Below are 20,861 nucleotides of genomic sequence, written 5' to 3' on the forward strand. Positions count from 1 at the left end.
CATTTTTTAAATTTCGGACTAAAGTTTATGACCTTCAAATTATTCACAAGGGTTCATCTTCATGAATTATTAGAATAGTACCAGTATATACTTAAGTGAATCAATTTGAAACCTGTCAACAAAGCGATTGAAAACAAATATGTTGCAACCTGACGCCACTTTTTTTTTTTCATTTAATATATACTTAATGACAACCTCGTCCCCAGTGCTTACTTTATTTCCAACGTCGTTTCCAATAGTTACCTATTTGCACAACCGTCTTTGTTTCCATTCAACTCCGGTATCTACAGGATTTAGATATGGGTAAGATAGATTATCGCCGAAATTTGTCCCCTTTTTGGCCGTTAAGAACCCCGAACGTCCTCAAATACACCCCAATCCTTACCCAAACCTCAAATGAAAGCATGGGCCTGACCAATAGGGAAAAACAAGACACCGGACTAGTTGTACCTGCATTAACACTCTCTTGCTTTTTCTTTTTCTTTTGAATTCGTAAACCATAAAAATTAATCAATATGCAAACTTATCTATGCCAATTGCTCGGCGACTGAATCAATTTTCCTTGTTTTGTTTTATTTGCCTGTTTGGTCCCATTGGTAGGTGAAGGCAGTCACATGTGACATCAAGGGCACCTGCAGGCTGCCCCGGGAAAGCTACTTCAGCCCCAAGGCCCGAGTTCAGCAGCCTATAGAATTCCCCGGCGGTATCGGCCTTTGCACCATGCTCAGCTGGCAAGACCGCGTCACGTAGTGTCTGAACCGTGCTCTGACGCCTCATCACTCTCTCCACCTGTGTGTAGTGCTTGTATGTCTTCCGCGACGCAAATCTGCAGTAGTCCATTCACGATCTTCAAAGAAGTCTGAAGATGCAAAATACAACTTCAGTCTTGAGTTGGGTCCATTGCAAAATAATGATCCAATACCAGGGTGAGAGATGAGAGCAGGTAGTGGTGGGCGCGTACTGCATGCTCGACACCCTGGGGGGGGGGGGGGGAAGCAGGTAGTGGTGGGCGCGTACTGCTCGACACCCTGGGGACGAGGTTGACTCCATGAAGGTCAGTTATTGCAAAAATTATGATATTAAGACCATATACTATAGCTATATTGAATAGCTCTATGGATAAGACATGAATCTGGGACTGAGAAACATTTCCCAATTTTGTTAGGAAAAACTTTCTGGCCATATCTGGCCATCACTTTTCACCCTGTGCACAAACCGTATGAGAATCTCTCCTTGCGAATGAAAAAGAAGCAGAAAGGAAATCAGTAATCCGTCATTAAAAACGGCACGGGCGCCGCCATCTTGCATTATGTCGTGCCCAGTGTAAATTTTCCAGCATATGTACATACAGAAGAGTACGCTTTCATAGTATGAGGTTGCGGTGAACCCTTGATTTAGACTGGTGCCACTATACGCAGATCGCAGCTATAATATAAATTTGAAAGGGTACCCGCCGGTGTTTTTTTAGGAGAAAGTTTATTATTTAGCAAGTAGTCATACTCATAGGTCTACATGTCACAGAGCTAGTAGAAAGAACACTATTTTTACATCAGAAAAACTATAATTGTTCAAAATGCCACCTCCACAAAAAGACAGATGTATAGCCGTTATGGGCTTCAGATCTGTTGGTAAGTACTAAAAAACATGATCATCGTTGGGTGCAAACTAGCCCGACTGCGTCTGGCCGTACAGTACTATCGCTAGCCCCATAAATGTGGCCTATTTACTGGACTGCCTCCGTAAACATAGGCCACACATCCACATGTACAAAAATCGTGTCGACTTTGCCAAATTTTGATTTTCACATTTAGGCTTAGTTTGTAGGGTTTTTTTTGCTTTAGAAGCATACTCACCCTCTTTATAGGCTAATCAGAAAGTGCTGCCTTTTTCAGATGTCTAATTTTTGTGAAATTTCATGTTGAAATTTTGATACGCAAACGTGTAAAAATGAATCTGGAAATTTCACGAAAAATTAGACATCTGAAAAAGGCAGAACTTTCTGATTAGCCTATAAAGAGGGTGAGTATGCTTCTAAAGCAAAAAAACCCTACAAACTAAGCCTAAATGTGAAAATCAAAATTTGGCAAAGTGGACACGATTTTTGTACATGTGGATGTGTGGCCTATGTTTACGGAGGCAGTCCAGTAAATAGGCCACATTTATGGGGCTATACTATCGCAAGCTCTGTAGTACGGCCAGACGCCCAATGCTTCCACAAAGACTGAATTTTTTCCCCGCTGATGTAGCGATTTTGCTACAGATTTTGATCGAGATTATCTTTTCATCCAGGACACAAATTTCCAAAGTTAAGGTTCTTAGTCGTAGAGCAACTCATACCTTTTCGAAAAAACGTTCTTTGGTCTCAATATTTTCATCCGATCTGGCCAAAAGACGACTTAAGTTTTAGTCATCATCTTCCACAAATATCGTCCTGAAAATGTCCTCCATGCGATTTCAAAATGGCGGCCGTGTTGTAATGTATGCATTATGCGAGCGTGCTTGCGTAAGATAACTTACCTGCCGCCATTATTTAGTTCATGACCTCGTGTTTGTATGGCCAGCCGCGCCGGGCGCCCGACAAACTTCATAAACTATGATGCATATTCATTATCTTGAATCTGAAAAAAGTGGTGATCGGGTATCCGATTTTTTCCGAAATATGGGCACATTTGGTTTGAAAAACCTTCATTTTTTGAAATATCCCTGAAACAAACCCTTACACAATGGAACAGCAATAGCCTATATACTGGGTGATTGGCAGACTTTCGAAGTAGATTTAGCAGAATTTTCCATGGTATTAGTATTACGGTCATCCTGCCATGTAAGACTGTTAGTCTGGTATCCACTGGTGGGACTCCTACTGTTTTGTGCATGTGGAACCCGGGGTACCAGAGTGTCATGCCTGTCTTTGATTTTCTGATCATTTTGAAAACATTCATTGTGACAAAGTTGTGCCGTATTTCACTTCGAATTTCTTGACAATGACAGATCCAACACTCGCGTAAATTCACAGGAAGCCTAACAAGTAAGTGATTTACCTATTGACAAAATTATACGTGGTTATATGTAGCGGATCAAAAGTTATAATGATTTCGCTTGTATTTATGCGAGGGAAGCGCGTGGCGTTGTATACAACGCCACGTTCACGGGTCTAGATTAACTCCAGCTGATTTAGCGCTGGAGACAGATTAGCCCCATAAATGTGGCCAATTTACTGGACTACCTCCGTAAATAAAGGCCACACTTCCACCATGTACAAAAACATGTCGAACTTTGTCAAATTTTGATTTTCACATTTAGGCTTAGTTTGTAATTGTAGTTTATTCTAGAGACAGTTGTACGTTGTAAAGTGAGATTTTAAGAGACCTTAAGAAACGGTCTCCACAAAATTACCCTTTTTCCCTCTATTATCCCAACCCAGATTCCATTTACATACCTCATAACCATGCAGCAGTCATTCACAAAGCTAATGATCGACTTCAAACAGAACCAAAAAAAAACTTTAAAAAAGAAAAATGTTGATGATTTCGGTGGCATGTCCATAACAAATGTCCAGTTTCAACAACTGCTTTCCACGACAATGCACCAGACGAAAATTGAACCCACTAGCGGCACCTGAAAGCGGTGTGGTACCTACATCATGCGAACAGATTGTTCGATTGTCATCACGTGATGCATTGCATTTGCATAATTAACCATGCAACATGGATGACAGCCATGAAACTGGACTTTTTTATGAACAAGCCACAAAAAAAGAAGTGGAATTTATAAAAAATAAAATATAAATCCCCCCACCCCGACCAATTTTTTTTTCAACCTTGAGCGATAAAAACCTTAAAATTAATGTTGATCGGCCTTATGATCGACTTAAAACAGAACAAAAGTTACTAAAATATGAAAAATATTGGTGATTTCCGCCACTTAAAAAAAAACGTCCTGTGCCGCTGTACTGTCATGCATGGCTGTGTTGTGGTATTGTGAGCTTGTACAGATTAGCCAATCGAGGAGTAATCTGATGCTGATCGGCACAAGCAATAACCACAACACCATGACAGCAGCGGCACTGGATTTTTTTTCTTAAGAAGACACCGAAATCATCAATATTTTTCATATTTTAGTAACATTTGTTCTGTTTCAAGTCGATCATTTAGCTTCGTGAATGACTGAGTGCAAACTATGAGGTATGTTCTGGGTTGGGATATCTTGTCATGTTTATGGAAGCTGGGTTTTTTTAGGGTCTCTTACAATCTCACATTTACAACGTAATTTTGTCTCCAGTGTTACATGTGAGTTCCTGATGAGCACATCAGCTGGAGTTACTAAAGCTAGATTTAGACTACTTCCAGAACTGTAAGGTTTTTACAAACCTTACAGATAGACTAGTTGAAGTTGCTGTGTCAGAAACTTGTCAATTTTTTACGAAATGTTATGCCCCAGTATTTCACAGGCATTATTTTGACATGGTTATGTACCTCTAGGGTGGGTTCAATGTCAAACAAAAGCATGAAATTTGGTTGAGAGCACAGCACCCTCAGTCAACAGCCAACGATGACAGCTGGCCGAGTAAACTCTCTGTGATCTCTGTTTATAGCGAAATTCTGGTAAATTTCACGGGTTTTTTTGACGTTTCAGAGATTTGAACCCATCCCAGAGGTACCTAAGGCCAAAAAAAAAAAAAAAAGTTCTGCTTCCTGTTTCCCTACCTACCTACCCTTTTCTGATAGCCCCCACTAGAATTTTTTGTGGGAAAACTGAGGGAAAGAACCCATAACCATTAAGGCCAAGTAAAAAAAAAAAAAACATGTTTAGCATCCAGAAGGTGCCCATTTTATTGAAGACGGATTTGCCAATAGCTATCCTTCGTTTGATTTCATCTTGGCATCGCCCATCTTCCGTTATCATTTGTCCTAAGTAGATGAAGGAGTCGACCTGTTCCAGTTCTTTCCCGTCAACCTGGATGCAGGTTTTAGACTTCCTCTTACTGATGACCATTGTTTTTGTCTTCTTGACGTTCATTTTAAGCCCGTGTTTTTCGCTTTCTTCTTTGATTTTGTCCACAAAGTTTTGTAGATCCCTTTCTGTTTTTGCCATGAGGACTGCGTCATCTGCATATCGTAGGTTATTCACATTGAATCCTCCCACATTAACCCCTCTGTAATCTTCAATTTCTCTGAAGATCACTTTTGTGTAGATATTGAATAAGCTGGGTGAGAGTACATATCCCTTTCTCACGCCGTTCTTGATTTCAACAGTGGGCGAGAGTGTGTTGCCAATCTGTATTGCTGCTACTTGATCCCAGTACAGGTTTCCAATCAGTCGGATGTCTTTGCCGTCTAAACCGATTGCTTGCAAGCAGTCGATCATTGCTTTGTGGTGAACTTTGTCAAATGCTTTTGCATAGTCAATGAAGCATACATGTACCTCAGTGTCTAGTTCTATGTGTCTTTCGCTTATTGATCTCATATTGATGATTGCTTCCCTTGTTCCGCTAGAAGGTCTAAATCCACATTGCTCCTTCCCAACTTCTCTGTTGATCTTGTTTTTAATACGCTCCAAGATGATCCGGAGTAACATTTTTACCACGTGACTCATCAGACTGATGGTTCTGAAGTCTGTGCAATCCATGGCTTTCATTTTCTTCGGGATTGTCACAAAAATTGATTGTCTGAAGTCTTCTGGGATGTGGCCCGTATTGTACATGTTATTACACAGTTCTGTAAGTGTTTCTAAACTTTCTTTTGCCTTACCATGTCAAACTAATGCCTGTAAAATACTGGGGCCAAACATTTCATGAAAGTAGAGTTTGGAGGTTGGAAAAAATGGACAATTTTCTGCCACAGCAACTTCAATTGATCTATCTGAGTATAGCCCTATATTAGTCTATCACTCAGGCCCCGCACTAGAGTAGACTCTGTGCGTGGGGCCATAAGTACGTTCCCTCAAAAGGTTGGTAATTTGAAGAAAAAAAATTAAATTCATGGAAATCATTCGAACTCATACTCAGAATGCAGGTTCAACCTCTCAATATTTGCCCAAAATGGTGAAATTGATCTCTTATTTAAATTTGTTTGCCAACCGAAGTGGAAGTTCATGACAGGCAGCTGAGTGAAGTATAGGCCTATCTAGTCCGTTCTCTGACCAAAAGAATTCGCTTTCTCAAATGCCACAGAATATACTACAGGTGTTGCGCACACTTGTATAGAAAGAAATGCATACAACAGGTTACTACTTAGTAGTATTTTGTAGCTTTAGGTGAGGTTTGTGTTAACGTATACACATGAAGGGCACCGGGCCTGGATATGGCCGTATCATATCCTGAAAACAAAAGTCACATTTGGGATCAGAACAGCCAGCCAATCACAGTGGAGTGCCTCGATTATTTAAGCTGAGTAGGACATCAAACAGCCATCGGTTCAATGGACTGTTAATTGTTATTACCTGCTAGAATGCGACTTTCTTACCTGTTTTAGCACTTAGACATATATGCGAGTCACGGCAGTTCAGTCGCTGTCATCATTTTACCCCTTAATTTTCCTCCTAAATGAAAAACATGCACTCTTTCTACAAAATTAAGCCTGCTGATATTCAATATGGTATTTTAAGTATAAAATGTTTTGATTTTACTTTTTGCAGGAAAATCATCATTGACTATACGGTTTTTAAATTTGACATTCGTTTAAATTGTCCTTTACTTTTTGCAGGGAAATCATCATTGACCATACAGTTTGTGGAGAATCAGTTTGTGGATGCCTATGACCCAACCATTGAAAACAGTAAGTTGTACATTTGAAAATGGTAGGGAGTGAATTCATAGGGAGGGGGAGTAAAAAAAAAACCAGCTCTGTCCAAAACATTTTTATTTCATAGAAGTTCATTAAAAATATGGGAATCTTGTTGCTTAAGAAATATTTGAACACATGTCCATGCATCTTCATTTAAAAAAGTTGTATTTTTAAACAATTATCAAACTTACTCAAAAATGAAATAGAAGTCCCCCCCCCCTCGGTCCCCCCTCTGGATACGCCACTGGGGTTGCCATTTCTCTCGCTGTAATTTTTGACAGAATGATTGTTAACCGTAACCACCCTAAGCAACATTCATGTTGGAATTTAACCTACATGTAGGAATTGCTCAAGAAAACATCATGAAAGTTACTTGGAGATGGGTAAAATTGAATTTTACTTACGACCTTTAAAATCTGGCATTTTTGTACCTAGGTCTCCTTGTTCAGTCACGTTTGTTTTCAGTTTACATCATGTACTTGCTCGAGAACAAGAATGTAAATTATGTATAACGACGCGAAAATATACCTACCTACATCCGAAGGATTCTACATTAATAATCAGGCTGGCTCAAGTGCATTCCTTATCACCGGTCACTTTACATTTTTTCATAAATGCTAATGAGTCTTTTAAATCAAAAAAATTGTAAACCTTAAAAAGACATCTTGGTCTTTTATTACCTTTCAGTTTTGACCTACTTAGACTGCCACAAAATTTTAAACATTTTCATCCATGTACGAGAACACCAATTTGCACCAGTCCACATTTAGTTTAGATTTTTATGCCCCGCGGCGAAGCCGAAGGGGCATACTGTTTCCGCCTTGTCCTTCCGTGGGTGGGTGTGTGTGTGGGTGTGTCCGTACAAATCTTGTCAGCGCGATAACTTGAGAAATACTTAACATATGAACTTCAAATTTGGTTTGTGTATTGTTCTTGGTAATCCTAAGAACCCTTTTGCATTTGGGGCCGAAAGGTCAAGGATCAAGGTCACAGCGACTAAAACAAAAGAAATTTTGTCAGCGCGATAACTTGAGAAATACTTTACATATGAACTTCAAATTTGGTTTGTGTATTGTTCTTGGTAATCCTAAAAACCCTTTTGCATTTGGGGCCAAAAGGTCAAGGGTCAAGGTCACAGTGACTAAAACAAAAGAAATTTTGTCAGCGCGATAACTTGAGATATACTTTACATATGAACTTCAAATTTGGTTTGTGTATTGTTCTTGGTAATCCTAAGAAACCTATTGCATTTGGGGCCGAGAGGTCAAGGGTCAAGGTCACAGTGGCTAAAACAAAAGAAATTTTGTCAGCGCGATAACTTGAGAATTACTTTACACATATGAACTTCAAATTTGGTTTGTGTATTGTTCTTGGTAATCCTAAGAAGCATATTGCATTTGGGGCCGAAAGGTCAAGGGTCAAGGTCACATTGGCTGAAACAATAGAAATTTTGTCAGCGCGATAACTTGAGAAATACTTTACATATGAACTTCAAATTTGGTTTGTGGATTGTCCTTGGCAATCCTAAGAAGCCTATTGCATTTGGGCCCAAAAGGTCAAGGGTCAAGGTCACAATGGCTAAAACAAAAGAAATTTTGTCAGCGCGATAACTTGAGAAATACTTTACACGTGAACTTCAAATTTGGTTTGTGGATCGTTCTTGGTAATCCAAATAGGCCTATCGCATTGGGGGTCGAAAGGTCAAGGGTCAAGGTCACAGTGGCTGAAACAACAAAAATCTTGTATTTATTCTGAGATCATAGGGATTAGGGATTAATTCATATAAAACCTACAGAAGACACTAATGCTGTCAATGAACGTTCCATGTGACCAAGGTACATGTAAGTTGATGTTAAAAGAGTGGTGTAATGTCATGGGAACAGTCACGGTTGCGGGGCATTTGTGTTTGTAAACACACCTGACTTGTTTGGAAATGAGACATCAATTTTCGGCACGATTTTTCTCTTCCACGTCAGAATATTTATCAATTTCCTTTAATCAATATTCAGTTTTACAAAGGATTGTTTTGGGGGTGATTTTCTTAAGAAACCAATGTGCCAAAAATAATTGGAAATTCTATCATTAGACTAATTTTTTCTTTTCAAGGGTTCCGAAAGCGCGCCACGAGGGGTAAACTTTCCGGTTCTAATTTCATCTTGTCATTTATGAAAACTTGGGCTTTTTTTGTTGCAGCATTTGAAAAAATGATCAAACTTGGAACTCAAGAATACAAACTAAAGATCGTAGACACGGCCGGCCAGGATGAGTACTCCATCTTCCCTCAGTCTCTGACCTTCACAATACATGGTTATGTCCTTGTTTATACTGTCACATCGCAAAAAAGGTGATCTTGAATTTATTTGTAAATTTCATAAAAATTTACATTTTTGCTTTGTGTTCTGTCCCTTTCTAACAGGACCACAGGTGCAAATGAATTTCAATGAAACCAATAGAGAGGAGACAATGAGAAGAAATTACAGTTTTAGAGGTGGGAGGAAAAGCCCAGAAGAATATTCTGGGGAAAACCCACGTAATCAGGTAGGGACTGAAAACCCAATCCACAAATTGGCCCAGGTGGGATTCGAACCAAGGTCACAGCGGTGGAAGGCGGGGAAGTACCGCTACGCCAACCTGAATCCCCAAGAGTCACCCATTGTTCAACAGGACCTCTTCCTAACCACCGTCTGATATACATGTATGTGAGCAGTGCAAATTTATGCGACTCCGCACCTGCCAGCCAATTAGAGTCAGCTTTAGAAATTGTGACGTCATCTTGATCAGAAATGTGGACAAAGCTGTTGATTGGTCAATTCAACGGGTTACGGAAAACCCAACAGAAGGTGCCCACTGAATGGTCAGAATCTTGAGGTCAAGACGCAGTCTTGTTTTGCATAATTAATCACCGCATCTGCTCACATATTATAGACTCTTGCTGTGCAAGAGGATATTTCATAGACTACAAATCATGTTGTATACTATTGGAATTTTATACCATGTATTTGAAATTAAATAAGATTCACCATTTATAGAAGTGCAAAGAATCAGCAGACTTGTGGACAACCAGAAAACAAGATTAGATAAAAGAGAACAGGGGAAATTACTTGATGTTTGTGGCAGAATATGAATACATGACTGATTTACAAGTATTTTTCCTTTTCTTCCTCATTCAGTTTTGATGTAGTAAAAATTATATATGAGAAGCTGTTGGATACCACAGGTAATGTCAAGTAAGTAAATGTAGGATGAAGAGAAGATAGACCCATGGGTCTTTCCTGATGCATCGTCTGATAAACAGAGCTGTTAATCAGATTGGGTTTGGTAAAAGTCTTGTGGACTTTCATAGCTGTGCTCCCCTATTCATTTGGGAGGGAATTCTTTGGCTTTTGTGCTTTCGAAACCTATTAGGGCCTAAAGCTTTCAAAAGCAAGTTATGAGAAAATCCAACTCAGGATTGGGTTACTGCTCCTCACTGATGTCTTGTTGAATAGTTAAAATCCAAAATCTCCTACTTATGTATGCAGATGTCTTAATCATTCCACCATCAAGCTTACTGGGGTTAGCCGGTCAGTTTCTGATAGCAGAAACTGCAATCAATAACTACATGTGCATGAAGTATGATGGAATTTTTGAGTTTGAGACATTAAAAAAAAACATATTTTGAATGGCAGAAAGCAAACATTGAAATTATTTTCCCCCTAAGTAATTACATGTATCTAATATTCATTTGATCAGGACACTTGATGTAGAGGCTTTATGAAAGTTATTTAAATTGCTTGGAAAGATCATAGTTTCATGACGACACGAAAAAGCTGTCATACATTGCTCACTTATATAAAACAGTAATTTTTTTTTTCTTCGGTTGAACTTAATGTTTGATAAAAGTTAGCTAGTGTATACTTCCCACGGAAGGAGCACCTTATTAAGGAAACCTCAAGTTCAAAAGTGTTATGTGTAAAATATGCGTTTTTGCATGCGATTGAATGTACATTGTACTCACAAATTACTGACCATTTGACAAAGAGTGAAAGAACTTTTAGCATTGGGAAGAAGGAAAAAAAGATACACAGCATTTTCTGTTACTGTCAGCAATTGTTACTTGGTCCCTTATATTTCATTTTGTTTTTCCTATGATGTTATCTAGTGTTCCCGTTGTTCTTGTTGGCAACAAGAAAGATCTCCATATGGAAAGGTAATGTTTATTGACGATAGTGAGTTAAACTGAGGACCTCTCTGAGTACCTCTATGGGCGAACATTATTGCAATGGTGGTTGCCTCCAGAGGTAAACATGCATGCCTCTGGGGGTAACCATCATTACAATTCGCCCTTTTCACACTTCCGCCATGGCATGCACAACCTCGATCTGGCAACTTTACACAATAAATATAGCCAGTTCAGTGATTCCCGTGTCGGGGTTCAGATCACTGGACCGGCTATTTTTATTGTGTACAGTTGCCAGATCGAGGCTCTGCATGCCCAATGGCGGAGCGTGAAAAGAGCGAATAATGGTCGCCGATAGATGTACTGGAGACAACACCCCCCCCCCTGCCCCCCCCCCCAAAAAAAAACCTTCTTGTTCCGTGGTTGTGGGGACTACATAGGAGTTGTCCCATGGTACTATGGGGACCGAAGCACTGTGGGACAGCAGAAAGTCCCACAACTCGGTCCTAATTACCCTAACAATGAAAAACTTCCCCATAATGTTACAGCCCGCCCACACACACACAACGCACAAATACGTTACACTGCTTCCCAACAGCTTCCCACCAAGGTAGAAAGTAACTTTTTGATATCAAATTCAAGATATCTCAAAATGCATTTCAAGATATCGCAAAATCCATTAAAAAATATCTTGAAATTTAATTCAAGATATCTGGTAATCATTCCTTTTTTTTATGTCAGTTTGAATTAAATACTTTCTCCCTATCACTGTCCAAAATAATGTTGGCCATAATTCATACTTGCAAAATAATTTTCAAAGCTGTGTGTTTGTAACAGGGTTATATCCACCGCAGAAGGGAGGGAATTAGCCAACTCATGGAATGCTAACTTCATTGAGTCTTCAGCAAAGCAGAACGAGGTGAGTAAAGAACCATGTCTAACCGAGTTGAAATGGACATTTGATTTGTTTAGTTATCCAGTTTACTCATGAGATAAGATTGGTCATGAAACATTTGATTGAATGCTGCATATTGTATATCCCCCCCCCCCCACCGATGGACAATGGCCTGGTACCTTCAAACCTTTTGTGCTCAAATTGTTCATCAAACTCCACCTAACGGTAGCTCCCAGACTAATAACACATCCCTGTTACGCTTTATAGGAAGATACACCAAGATATCGGACCTACATGTATTAGCTTATTTGAGGTATGGCTGACACAATAGGAGGGTGCTGTTTGATTTGTTTACAGTCTCTTGTGTTTACTCAAACCAAACAGTGCCCTCCTATTGTGTCCATCATACCTCAAATAGGCTAATTGGCATAGTGGCATGGTTTATCAAATTGTGATTTGAGATATGCTGGACTGACCTGGGTTATCTATAGACCAACACCGCGTTCCCACTTGAATTGGAAAAAGGTGGATCAAGATCCGGCATTTTGGTGTGATCGTTATCTTATCGCGTTCCCCACTTATGCTTGATCCACCTTTTCGTACGGAAATGTTGGGTACGAAAGGTCACTGAGTTCGGAATGGACCGATCCAGTAAGCACCGCCCCATGGTATTCTGACCAATCACAGCCGTGATTTATGTCCGACATGCGTGCACAAAAGTCCGACATGCGTGCGCGCGCGTATGATGCGCGCGGCAGGAAAATGCAGCGTGGCATTGGAGAGGAGCACGTGTTAATTTGCCCACGTGCGCACTGGGCGGGGCTGACTGGATCGGTCCATTACGCGCGCTCTGTGGGAGTGCCATTGTTGCATGGTTGCATGCTAGGCCAGGATGGGTCAGTTTTCAAACAGCACTATCAGAATTTACAGACAAAAATTACGCGAATTCACCAACATAAATCACGGATCCGTAGAGGATCCGTGCGTGCATAAATTAACAGGTGAAATCCAACAGAGCCGCTCATTGTGTGACATGACGGCAGAAACCAATGCATCGATAAGGGATTCCCTGGTTCTGAAGCTTCTCATTGGTTAGAAACGGTCACATGATGTACTACGACATCATTTTCCAATTTTCTATAATCAATACTTCAGATTTGTCACCTCCGTACGTACCGCGTTACCGGCACTATTCTCATCGCATACTCGTAAGCTTTTCCATGATTCTGTGCCAAAGTGAAGTCTTTTGGTGAGTGCGGACTCAGAGTCATTTATGGATGGAAAAATAAGTAAAATTTCAGGAATGAAAAAGGTTTAGTAATGGACGAACACGCAACAAAAATAAGGCCTATAGTGTAGTTTTAGGATACCACGTGCGCTTTTGCATGCGCGGTGCTAGCCCGTAGTTCAGCGGTTGTTTATTGTGCATGTTGTATACGCTGGAAATGTTCACATGAGCTACACGCCTGAAAACGTGTTTCTTCGTTCATGAGACCGCATTATTTTCGCGCCACTCGTGCACTGGGCGGATGTTAACAGGTCAAATTGCCGGATCAGATCCACCTTTTGCGTTCCCACCTGATCGTGATCCGGCAATTGCCGGATCTGATCCACCAATTGGGGGATCTGTATCCTGGTCCAGAGGTGGATCAGAAAAGGTGGATCTGATCCTGATCCACCTTATAACGGTTAGCGTTCCCACTACACACAATTGCCGGATCTGATCCACCAATTGGGGGATCTGATCCGGCAATTTGGCAAAAGGTGGATCAGATCCACCAATTGGTGGATCAAGTGGGAACGGGGTCCAAGATGCATTGCCGATTATCTTGCAGTTTGTTGACACATATCACAGATCTAAATAAATTGTTCTTTAAACTACTCAGGAAGCTGTTGGGAAGCTCACATATAAAATCCACCGTTGATCCGTGACCCAAAACGGTGCTAAAATGACGATTTTAAGTTCAGGTTTTTTCCGTTTCGGCGCTAAAAATACCGAGTGAAGAATTACGTCATTATTTTCCAACGACCAATCAGCGAGGCCCTTCTATCGTGGTGCGGTGAATGGACCAATAGCGGGCGCTGTAAGTAAGAGCATGCGCATGCGCGGTAAGCACTACTAGACAGCAAGATGGCGGCCGCCATGAGTTCCTCGGACGACGGCGATTCGGACGAAACGAAGTGCATTATGCATGTTTCGAATGCCGAATCGAGCGTTTTATCGTTCTCCGAGACAAGCTGGATAAAATTACACGCGCAGAAATCGTGGAAAAAGCGGAGAAGTTCATCGGCATGCACGTGCACCACTGACATGACTGATGCAGCACTCTCGTGGAAGGAGATGTGTACCGGAATCATCGGCCTACGTTAGTTCGTATTATTATTCTTGCCTTGAACCTAATTGTAAGAAGCCGTTGGATTCGGAATATTTCAGAATATTTTTTCTACAACCTAGATTCGTATGATGTGTGATTTGTTTTGTAAAATATGTTACTAGTACTACTAGTAGACCATCTGACCGTCCATTGTTGACATCATGATCATGGCAAGTTAGGAAAAGCCACAGATCAAAGATTTTTTTCCCCCTCACTCAGATGTAGGATTTTAAGACAAGGAAGAGACTCTTATTACATTGCACAACGGAACATTTTATATTGAGTAGGCCTATGCTTCCTGAACTTGGCGACTGTGTATAGAACGGCCGGTTCCCTTGATTTAAAATAAGGAGAACAAAATCCACTTTGACTTTATACTTGGCATCATTGGGGACTGTGTAGTATGTTGTGGGTCTACCATTCAATTAATTTATAATTATCTAAGTACCAAGTCGTTAAAACCAACATTTTGCCATTCTTTAAGCTGTCAGCCCATAGCGTCCTCATTTCAAGTGTACTTTTATTTCCTTGCTATTTTTTTTTCTACATAGTATAATATAATAAAAAATAATGAGAACCTGCCCACTTCTCTTAATGTCAAGCCCTCACTGTCAATATATTTAGATTTTAGATTTTCACTTTTTTTTCCATTTTTAAATTTTTTTCCCTGATCACTACATGTGAAGAATAGTATACAAAAAATAAAATGTTTGTACCTGAAGGTGCCATGGTGTAAATATTTTCCTAAGTTAGATGATAGAATGTTCCATTCTACGAGGTGAAGCTGAGTTGAATGGAACATTTCTCTTTGACCCATAATCCTCCAATCAACTGACAAAGATTTACATTTTGAAATAATTGAAATGAGAGTAATGAGTGATATTGTAAAAACATTTTCTCAATTACAGGCATTTGGATACCATCAACACATTCAGCAGTGCTACAAACGTCTGTCATGTTTCCATGATAGACTGTGCAGAAAGACTTGCAAAGAAACAACAACATGAAAGTCAAGGTATTTTTGCCTTTTTTTTCCTATGGAGTCACATGAGCACACTCACTTGAAAAATATAACATGTCTAAAGCAGGGGCTGGTTGGAGATAGAGCCTTCCTCTACACAACTTTAGTTTGAGTCAAGGTTTCATAATTTTGTAGCTAAATCAAATTGGAAATACTTGCAAACATATACAAGCCCTACTTTAGAATTGACAATCTCTAGGAATTTGTTTCTCGTACAGTTTAAAAAAAAACATTCCATTCATTGCTAATGTTTATTTCTCAAGTTAAAACATGCAGTGCCTGTTAAACAATAAGACAATGCAATTTGCAATTAAAAACTGCTCATTTAAGAAAGGGATTTTTCTCGTAATTTGACAACTTGCAGATACAGCATGTTCCAGATGGGAACTGTGATGGAGTCAATGATGCCGCCAAACAAGGATGCCACGTCCTGAAGTGCTGTCTCCACACAGAAGAGGTTGGAAAGTCATCGGCGATGACATCAGTATCCACTGGATGGATCTTCCCCCTGCCCCAGACAGTGTCATGGAATTTGCCCATTGCTCATGTAAAAAAGTCAATGCACAAAAGGCCAGTGTAGCTGTCTTGAAAAAAACTGCCATGCACAGACTTGTGCAAGTGCACCAACTGTGAAAACATTCCAAGTGAAGGGCAGCGCACTTCACCCAAAAAGGATTCAGATATCGAGGACTGACCATCACGTACATGTACATGTATGTCTATCTAAATAAGGAATAGGATTGTCACTTCAGAAAGTTTGAATCACACAGTCTGCTTCCCATCCACTTAAATATTTCCAAATATGAATCAACAGGACTTATGTTTAACTAACTTACATTGTTATGGATGTACACAACTAAAAAAACACCAAAGTTCAGTCTTACGGTTGAAATGGACACCGTTGACTTTGTTGCAGGATTTTTCCACTTGCAGTTTCAGCAAGGGGATGGGAAATAATCTTACTATGTGTTTTCCTTTTTGACAATCCTTTTTCTTTTTAAGCGCTGACCGTGAAGCCAAAGAAGATTTTTTGTGGTAATTTGTAAGGGCTTAAAAACAGTTTATTCCTCTTCAGTAATGTTCATGCTTACAGTCTTATTTGTTGTTGATCAAATAGACTCTATAAAGACATCCTTGAGAGCTTTCTGTTACTGTAATTCCTATTTTTTTTTTTTAGGGGGGGTGCAAAAGATTGTCCTCCAAGATGCTATGCAAAAGGCCCAAAAGGCTCTAGGTTGATGCCTTCGTGCAAAGAGAAATGTTTCACATTTTATATTAGAGGTATTCACCAATCCTTTTATACATTGTACCATGTTCTCAACAGCAGTTATGGTTTCTTTGAAGGTTGATGACATGTTTCGTGTTCTCCTTCGACCCTTCAAATGATTTGAAAATTATACAACGGAACTCGCTGTAGATAATGGATGTAGTTTCCAGATGCCATTGGATTCGCCATTGAAAATTCATGTCTGTTCACCATTTTTGCAATGACTAACCTTTGTTGAGATGATATGAAGAAAAAAGGGGTGCCAGGTTACAACAGTCTTTCCCGGAACATGTTTAATATGTAAGACAGTTGAAAAATTAAAAGTACATGTAATTGCAGTTTATTTTAATCCTCAAAAATATTGGCTCCACCAGAGACGCAAACCGCAAGCACTGTATTATAATTTTTGCCAATCACAGTAATTATTTCTCAAGTCTTTTTATTTACTGTTTACCGTTTTGTTTTTTGTATGAATAAATATCGTCAAAGGCTGAAGTTATAAAGCCCTGTGGTCATGTTTATTTTTTCATTGAGACTAAATTCATTCGTATTTGTGTCGGACACTATGTTGAATGTTATTACATCATGAATCAGAAATACTTTGTAATTTTAACCAAAAAGAAAATTATACACCACACATGTAATTTAATAATCAATTATACCCTATTAAGAAGATCAGAAAAGAGCAATACATGTACATGTATTCTAAATGAAAATAAAAACAAAAGGAGTAAACATTTGCACTGAGGCTGGGAAAGGGCTTGTAACATCTTCCTTGATTTTCAATGGGATGGAAAATTTGATATTTAAATTAATTATTGGAGCATTAAAAGTCACCCCAAGTTCCTTTTTATTGAGTCTTGGTTCTGTAGAGACCCTTTTTAGCAAGCAACAGCAATAAAACAATCTTTCCCATTGAAAATGTGCACAGTTTTCCCAATCCTGGTCAATAGAGGGCGCCCTGTTTTGAACCGCTGATTAAAATGCAAATATTTAAATGATTGGTCACTTTGGGATTGTGGATTTTGGTTTTTCGTGATCCATATGGTCTCAGCTAATAACCTGCAAAAATTCACTTAGTTCTGAGAGGTGCGCCAAGAAAATCACTTTCTCTAAGCACATTTTGCAGCCATGCCCCGTGGTCTACTATACACTTTGCACAAATGGTGCTTTTCCCAACATGCTGACAAAGGTAACCATGAAAGTGCCTTAATTCAGTGATTTGTGTTCTTGGGTGGGCATTAAGATTAATCTGGCCGAATGGTTGTGCAATTTAATAAGCTTGTCAGAGTAGAAGTGTGCACAACTTGTCCTGTTAACATTATAGTAGTCAAACAAGGGGCAAGATCATGGCACCAATTAACATGTTAAACGTTGAATTGGGAAGGTAGGGTTTAGCAGATCGATGAAGAAACCCCATTTTCATAGATATTTTCTTGGCAACATAATCAGTGTGATCGGACCAAGAAATATTCTCATCAAGAAAAATCCCAAGATACTTATACAAATGAACTTGTTCGATGGGATTTGCACCCGAGAAAAGGCAGGTATCCTTGGACGAGAACCAAATATGAAATTAGTTTTACTCACATTTAGTGTAGGTTTATGGTTCATCAACCAATGAGTTACTGGACAAAGACCATTCACCGTATCAGATTCAATGCCATCAGGGTTTGTGCCTTCAAACTTTATCATGGTGGTGTTGGCATACATGTTCACTTTTGTTCCAGAAATCGATGCTACACATGAATGTGGGATATTAATAAAAGTGATAAAAAGAAGCCAGCCAAGAATTGACCCTTGTGGAATCCCTACATCGGATTAGCAAAACAGAGGTTATGCCATGAACCTTTGTGGCTTGTTTTGTACCTGAAAGTCATACTGGAGTCACCTTGGCCATCTTCCAGCCCTTCAAAGCCATAGCATCTTCGCATGAGCGTCAGGCGTTGTCGGCAATGCATTCGTATGTCACCCCAAGTGGTCCCCTAACTCTCCCTTTCTTACCGTTGAGGAGGTACTTGTGCATGGGGCCCATTGTGCATTGTGGTTCCTTTGTCAATTGCTAAAATATTTCTGGATTTTTTTTTTATTTCAGAGTGTAGTGGACATCTTCAAGACATTATTACAGATTATCGAGAAGAAAGATGGAGGTACACAAAAGAAAGACAACGATTGTGTTCTTCTGTGACCATGTCTTTACAAAAGTACCTCATCTACCAGCAATAAAAGGTGCACTGTCATATTTTTAATCTTGTATTACTACTAGTTGTATCAGTTAAAAAAAACAGCTTTTGACCAATCATGAGCTGTCCTACATTTTTAACTGTTCCAACACTATATTAGAGGCTAGTAGTGAAATGAATTGGGTTTGTATAAATGAAATCGCGTAAATGCTTCATGTAAGAATATAAAAAAAACATAAGAGGCAGCGCACACACTTGAAACAATTGGAGTGAAAGCATCAGCTCCATTTCAAACCTGTGATATGTGATACTTGTGATATTTGAATAGTTCACCTCTACATTAAAACAAAGGTCCAAGGAAATGACGTAATGTTTAACACGGATGTAAATGTACAGTATATGCAGGCCTTCATTGACATGTAATCCAATAATGTAACAGGTCTTCCAAAATAGTCTCAGGCCTGAACAGGCAAAGTAGTGACTCCATCCTAATGAGTGCCCGAATTGCAAAATGGGACCAAGCATTGGTCAGCTTTCACAGTGCATTTTCTTATTTAATTACATACTACTTCTGACTTTGCCCTAAGCACACCCCTGGGCCTGCCTTTTGTTGTGAAATAATAACAACATCATTAATTTTATTCTTTTCTTTACCCTTAAAGGAAAACTTTCGTCTGGAATGCTTCAAATAACAGTTTGAATCCTAAAAAAGTAGAAAATAAACTTTCACACATTGCAAATGTGCAGTTTTCATGTAGTTGTCGCTCAAAGGAATTCATGGGTTTAAGATTTTGCTCCTCAATAATCGAAACTGTTAGAAATGCTAGTCATCACTTGAGTCCCACATGTTCTTTTGAAAACGTAAATAAATGTATGTGCGCTAGGATCGCCATGATCATAACTCTGAAACTAGAGTGAGACCTGATATTCCACAGAGAAATGTCACACATTTTTGTGGCACCAGCCTTTCGTCAAAAGTTTTGCTCAAAAATGTGATGGCTTCATTTGAATTCACTTCTGGAAATGGGTATAGACAAAGCAAAACTCGATGCCCATCAGAATTAAACAAATGGGAGTTTTCCAACATTTTCTTCCTTAGTGTAAGATATTATGCATATTTTCTGCAACCCAGACCTTTGAAATATGTCTTGTAAAGAATGTGACGCAAAATATTGCCAATCTCCAGACGAAAGTGCACCTTTAGAATTACTAATACATATGTGTAGTAATGCTTTAATCACTGTTTTTGAGAAATGTATAACCGATAGAATTGTTGAATAATGAAAGCCGGACGTTTTGCTCCAAAAGGTAACACCATAGCCCGAGAATGATCACCAACAAATACCCAAATTGTTTCTAGGTTTAATTTTGGTGACTTGAGTAGGCAGTTAAGTTCAAAGATTTATATTTTAGCTTTGAATGTTGACGTGCATTGAAAGCAAATGCATATTTATGTTTACATCTCCCATCCAAGAAGTATGTGATTGGCTGTGTATGAACAACTTTGACTCAAAAATGTATCTGTAATTATATTTATGGTAGACTTGGAACATAGGCCTAATTGTTTTGTAATTATTTGGTTTGACGTTTTCCATATTTTGAGGGATGTTGGATGATTTGCTGTTTATTGCTGCATTTCTAACAAAACCTTTTGAAAGTTGAATGCCGTTTAAAAAGAAAAGAGAGAACATAGTCCAGGTTATAAATGGAATTGTTGGAGTAGGTCATGATTATCTCAGATGACGTCGAAAGCGCTACGCACAATAAGAAACTTGAACATTGAATAGTCTGAACTTGTTACGGACATAATACATATTTCATAAGAAGCAATTTCATTTTTTTTTAAGAAATTACACTAGTAAATGTACGATAATAATAGAAGTATAACAATAAACAATGAAGGTTAATCATTGATGACTTATTTCCCTTGAAATTGGCACTTGGTCTCAAGAAAAATGGTACAAATAAAGAAAATGAGGAAATAGTGAATGAGAAATATGGTCTTTCCCACACAAGTATTGTAAGGCTGTGTGTGTCCACATAGTGCAGGACAAGGTGCTATATATGTGGACTTGTGTAACCTGGGGAAAAATGACACGCTGTATGGGGGAACTCGCACTAAATAGACTCTATGGGGATTTTACTAACCAATCTAATTGAAACTCGGGGACTTTGGAAG

The 20,861-nt window shown here is 39.2% G+C and overlaps 1 protein-coding gene and 1 long non-coding RNA gene across 2 annotated transcripts; both read left to right on the plus strand.

Annotated features, from left to right (window-relative positions):
• Positions 1 to 1,325: 1,325 nt before the first annotated feature.
• LOC119720336 (GTP-binding protein Rheb-like) lies at positions 1,326 to 20,678 on the plus strand. Its single transcript, XM_038189978.1, has 7 exons — positions 1,326 to 1,628; positions 6,702 to 6,773; positions 8,976 to 9,126; positions 9,953 to 10,009; positions 10,924 to 10,971; positions 11,779 to 11,860; positions 18,595 to 20,678. Exons 1-7 carry the CDS (start codon positions 1,574 to 1,576, stop codon positions 18,685 to 18,687), a joined length of 558 nt encoding a protein of 185 aa, XP_038045906.1. The 5' UTR covers positions 1,326 to 1,573; the 3' UTR covers positions 18,688 to 20,678.
• Positions 13,586 to 17,002, plus strand: LOC119720337. The gene is made up of 2 exons (XR_005270088.1): positions 13,586 to 15,226; positions 15,597 to 17,002. It is a non-coding gene; the product is annotated as an uncharacterized LOC119720337 (long non-coding RNA).
• Positions 20,679 to 20,861: the final 183 nt, after the last annotated feature.

The sequence above is a fragment of the Patiria miniata genome, unplaced genomic scaffold, assembly GCF_015706575.1.
Source record: "Patiria miniata isolate m_02_andy unplaced genomic scaffold, ASM1570657v1 HiC_scaffold_9, whole genome shotgun sequence".
In the NCBI taxonomy this organism is placed as follows: domain Eukaryota; kingdom Metazoa; phylum Echinodermata; class Asteroidea; order Valvatida; family Asterinidae; genus Patiria; species Patiria miniata.

Bases quoted from the DNA above. Each gene is read 5' to 3' on its own strand.
- LOC119720336 (XM_038189978.1), top strand. From the start codon at position 1,574: ATGCCACCTCCACAAAAAGACAGATGTATAGCCGTTATGGGCTTCAGA. The intron at 6,774-8,975 runs GTAAGTTGTACA...TTTTTGTTGCAG, and splicing joins TGACCCAACCATTGAAAACA to CATTTGAAAAAATGATCAAA. The intron at 10,010-10,923 runs GTAAGTAAATGT...GATGTTATCTAG, and splicing joins GATACCACAGGTAATGTCAA to TGTTCCCGTTGTTCTTGTTG.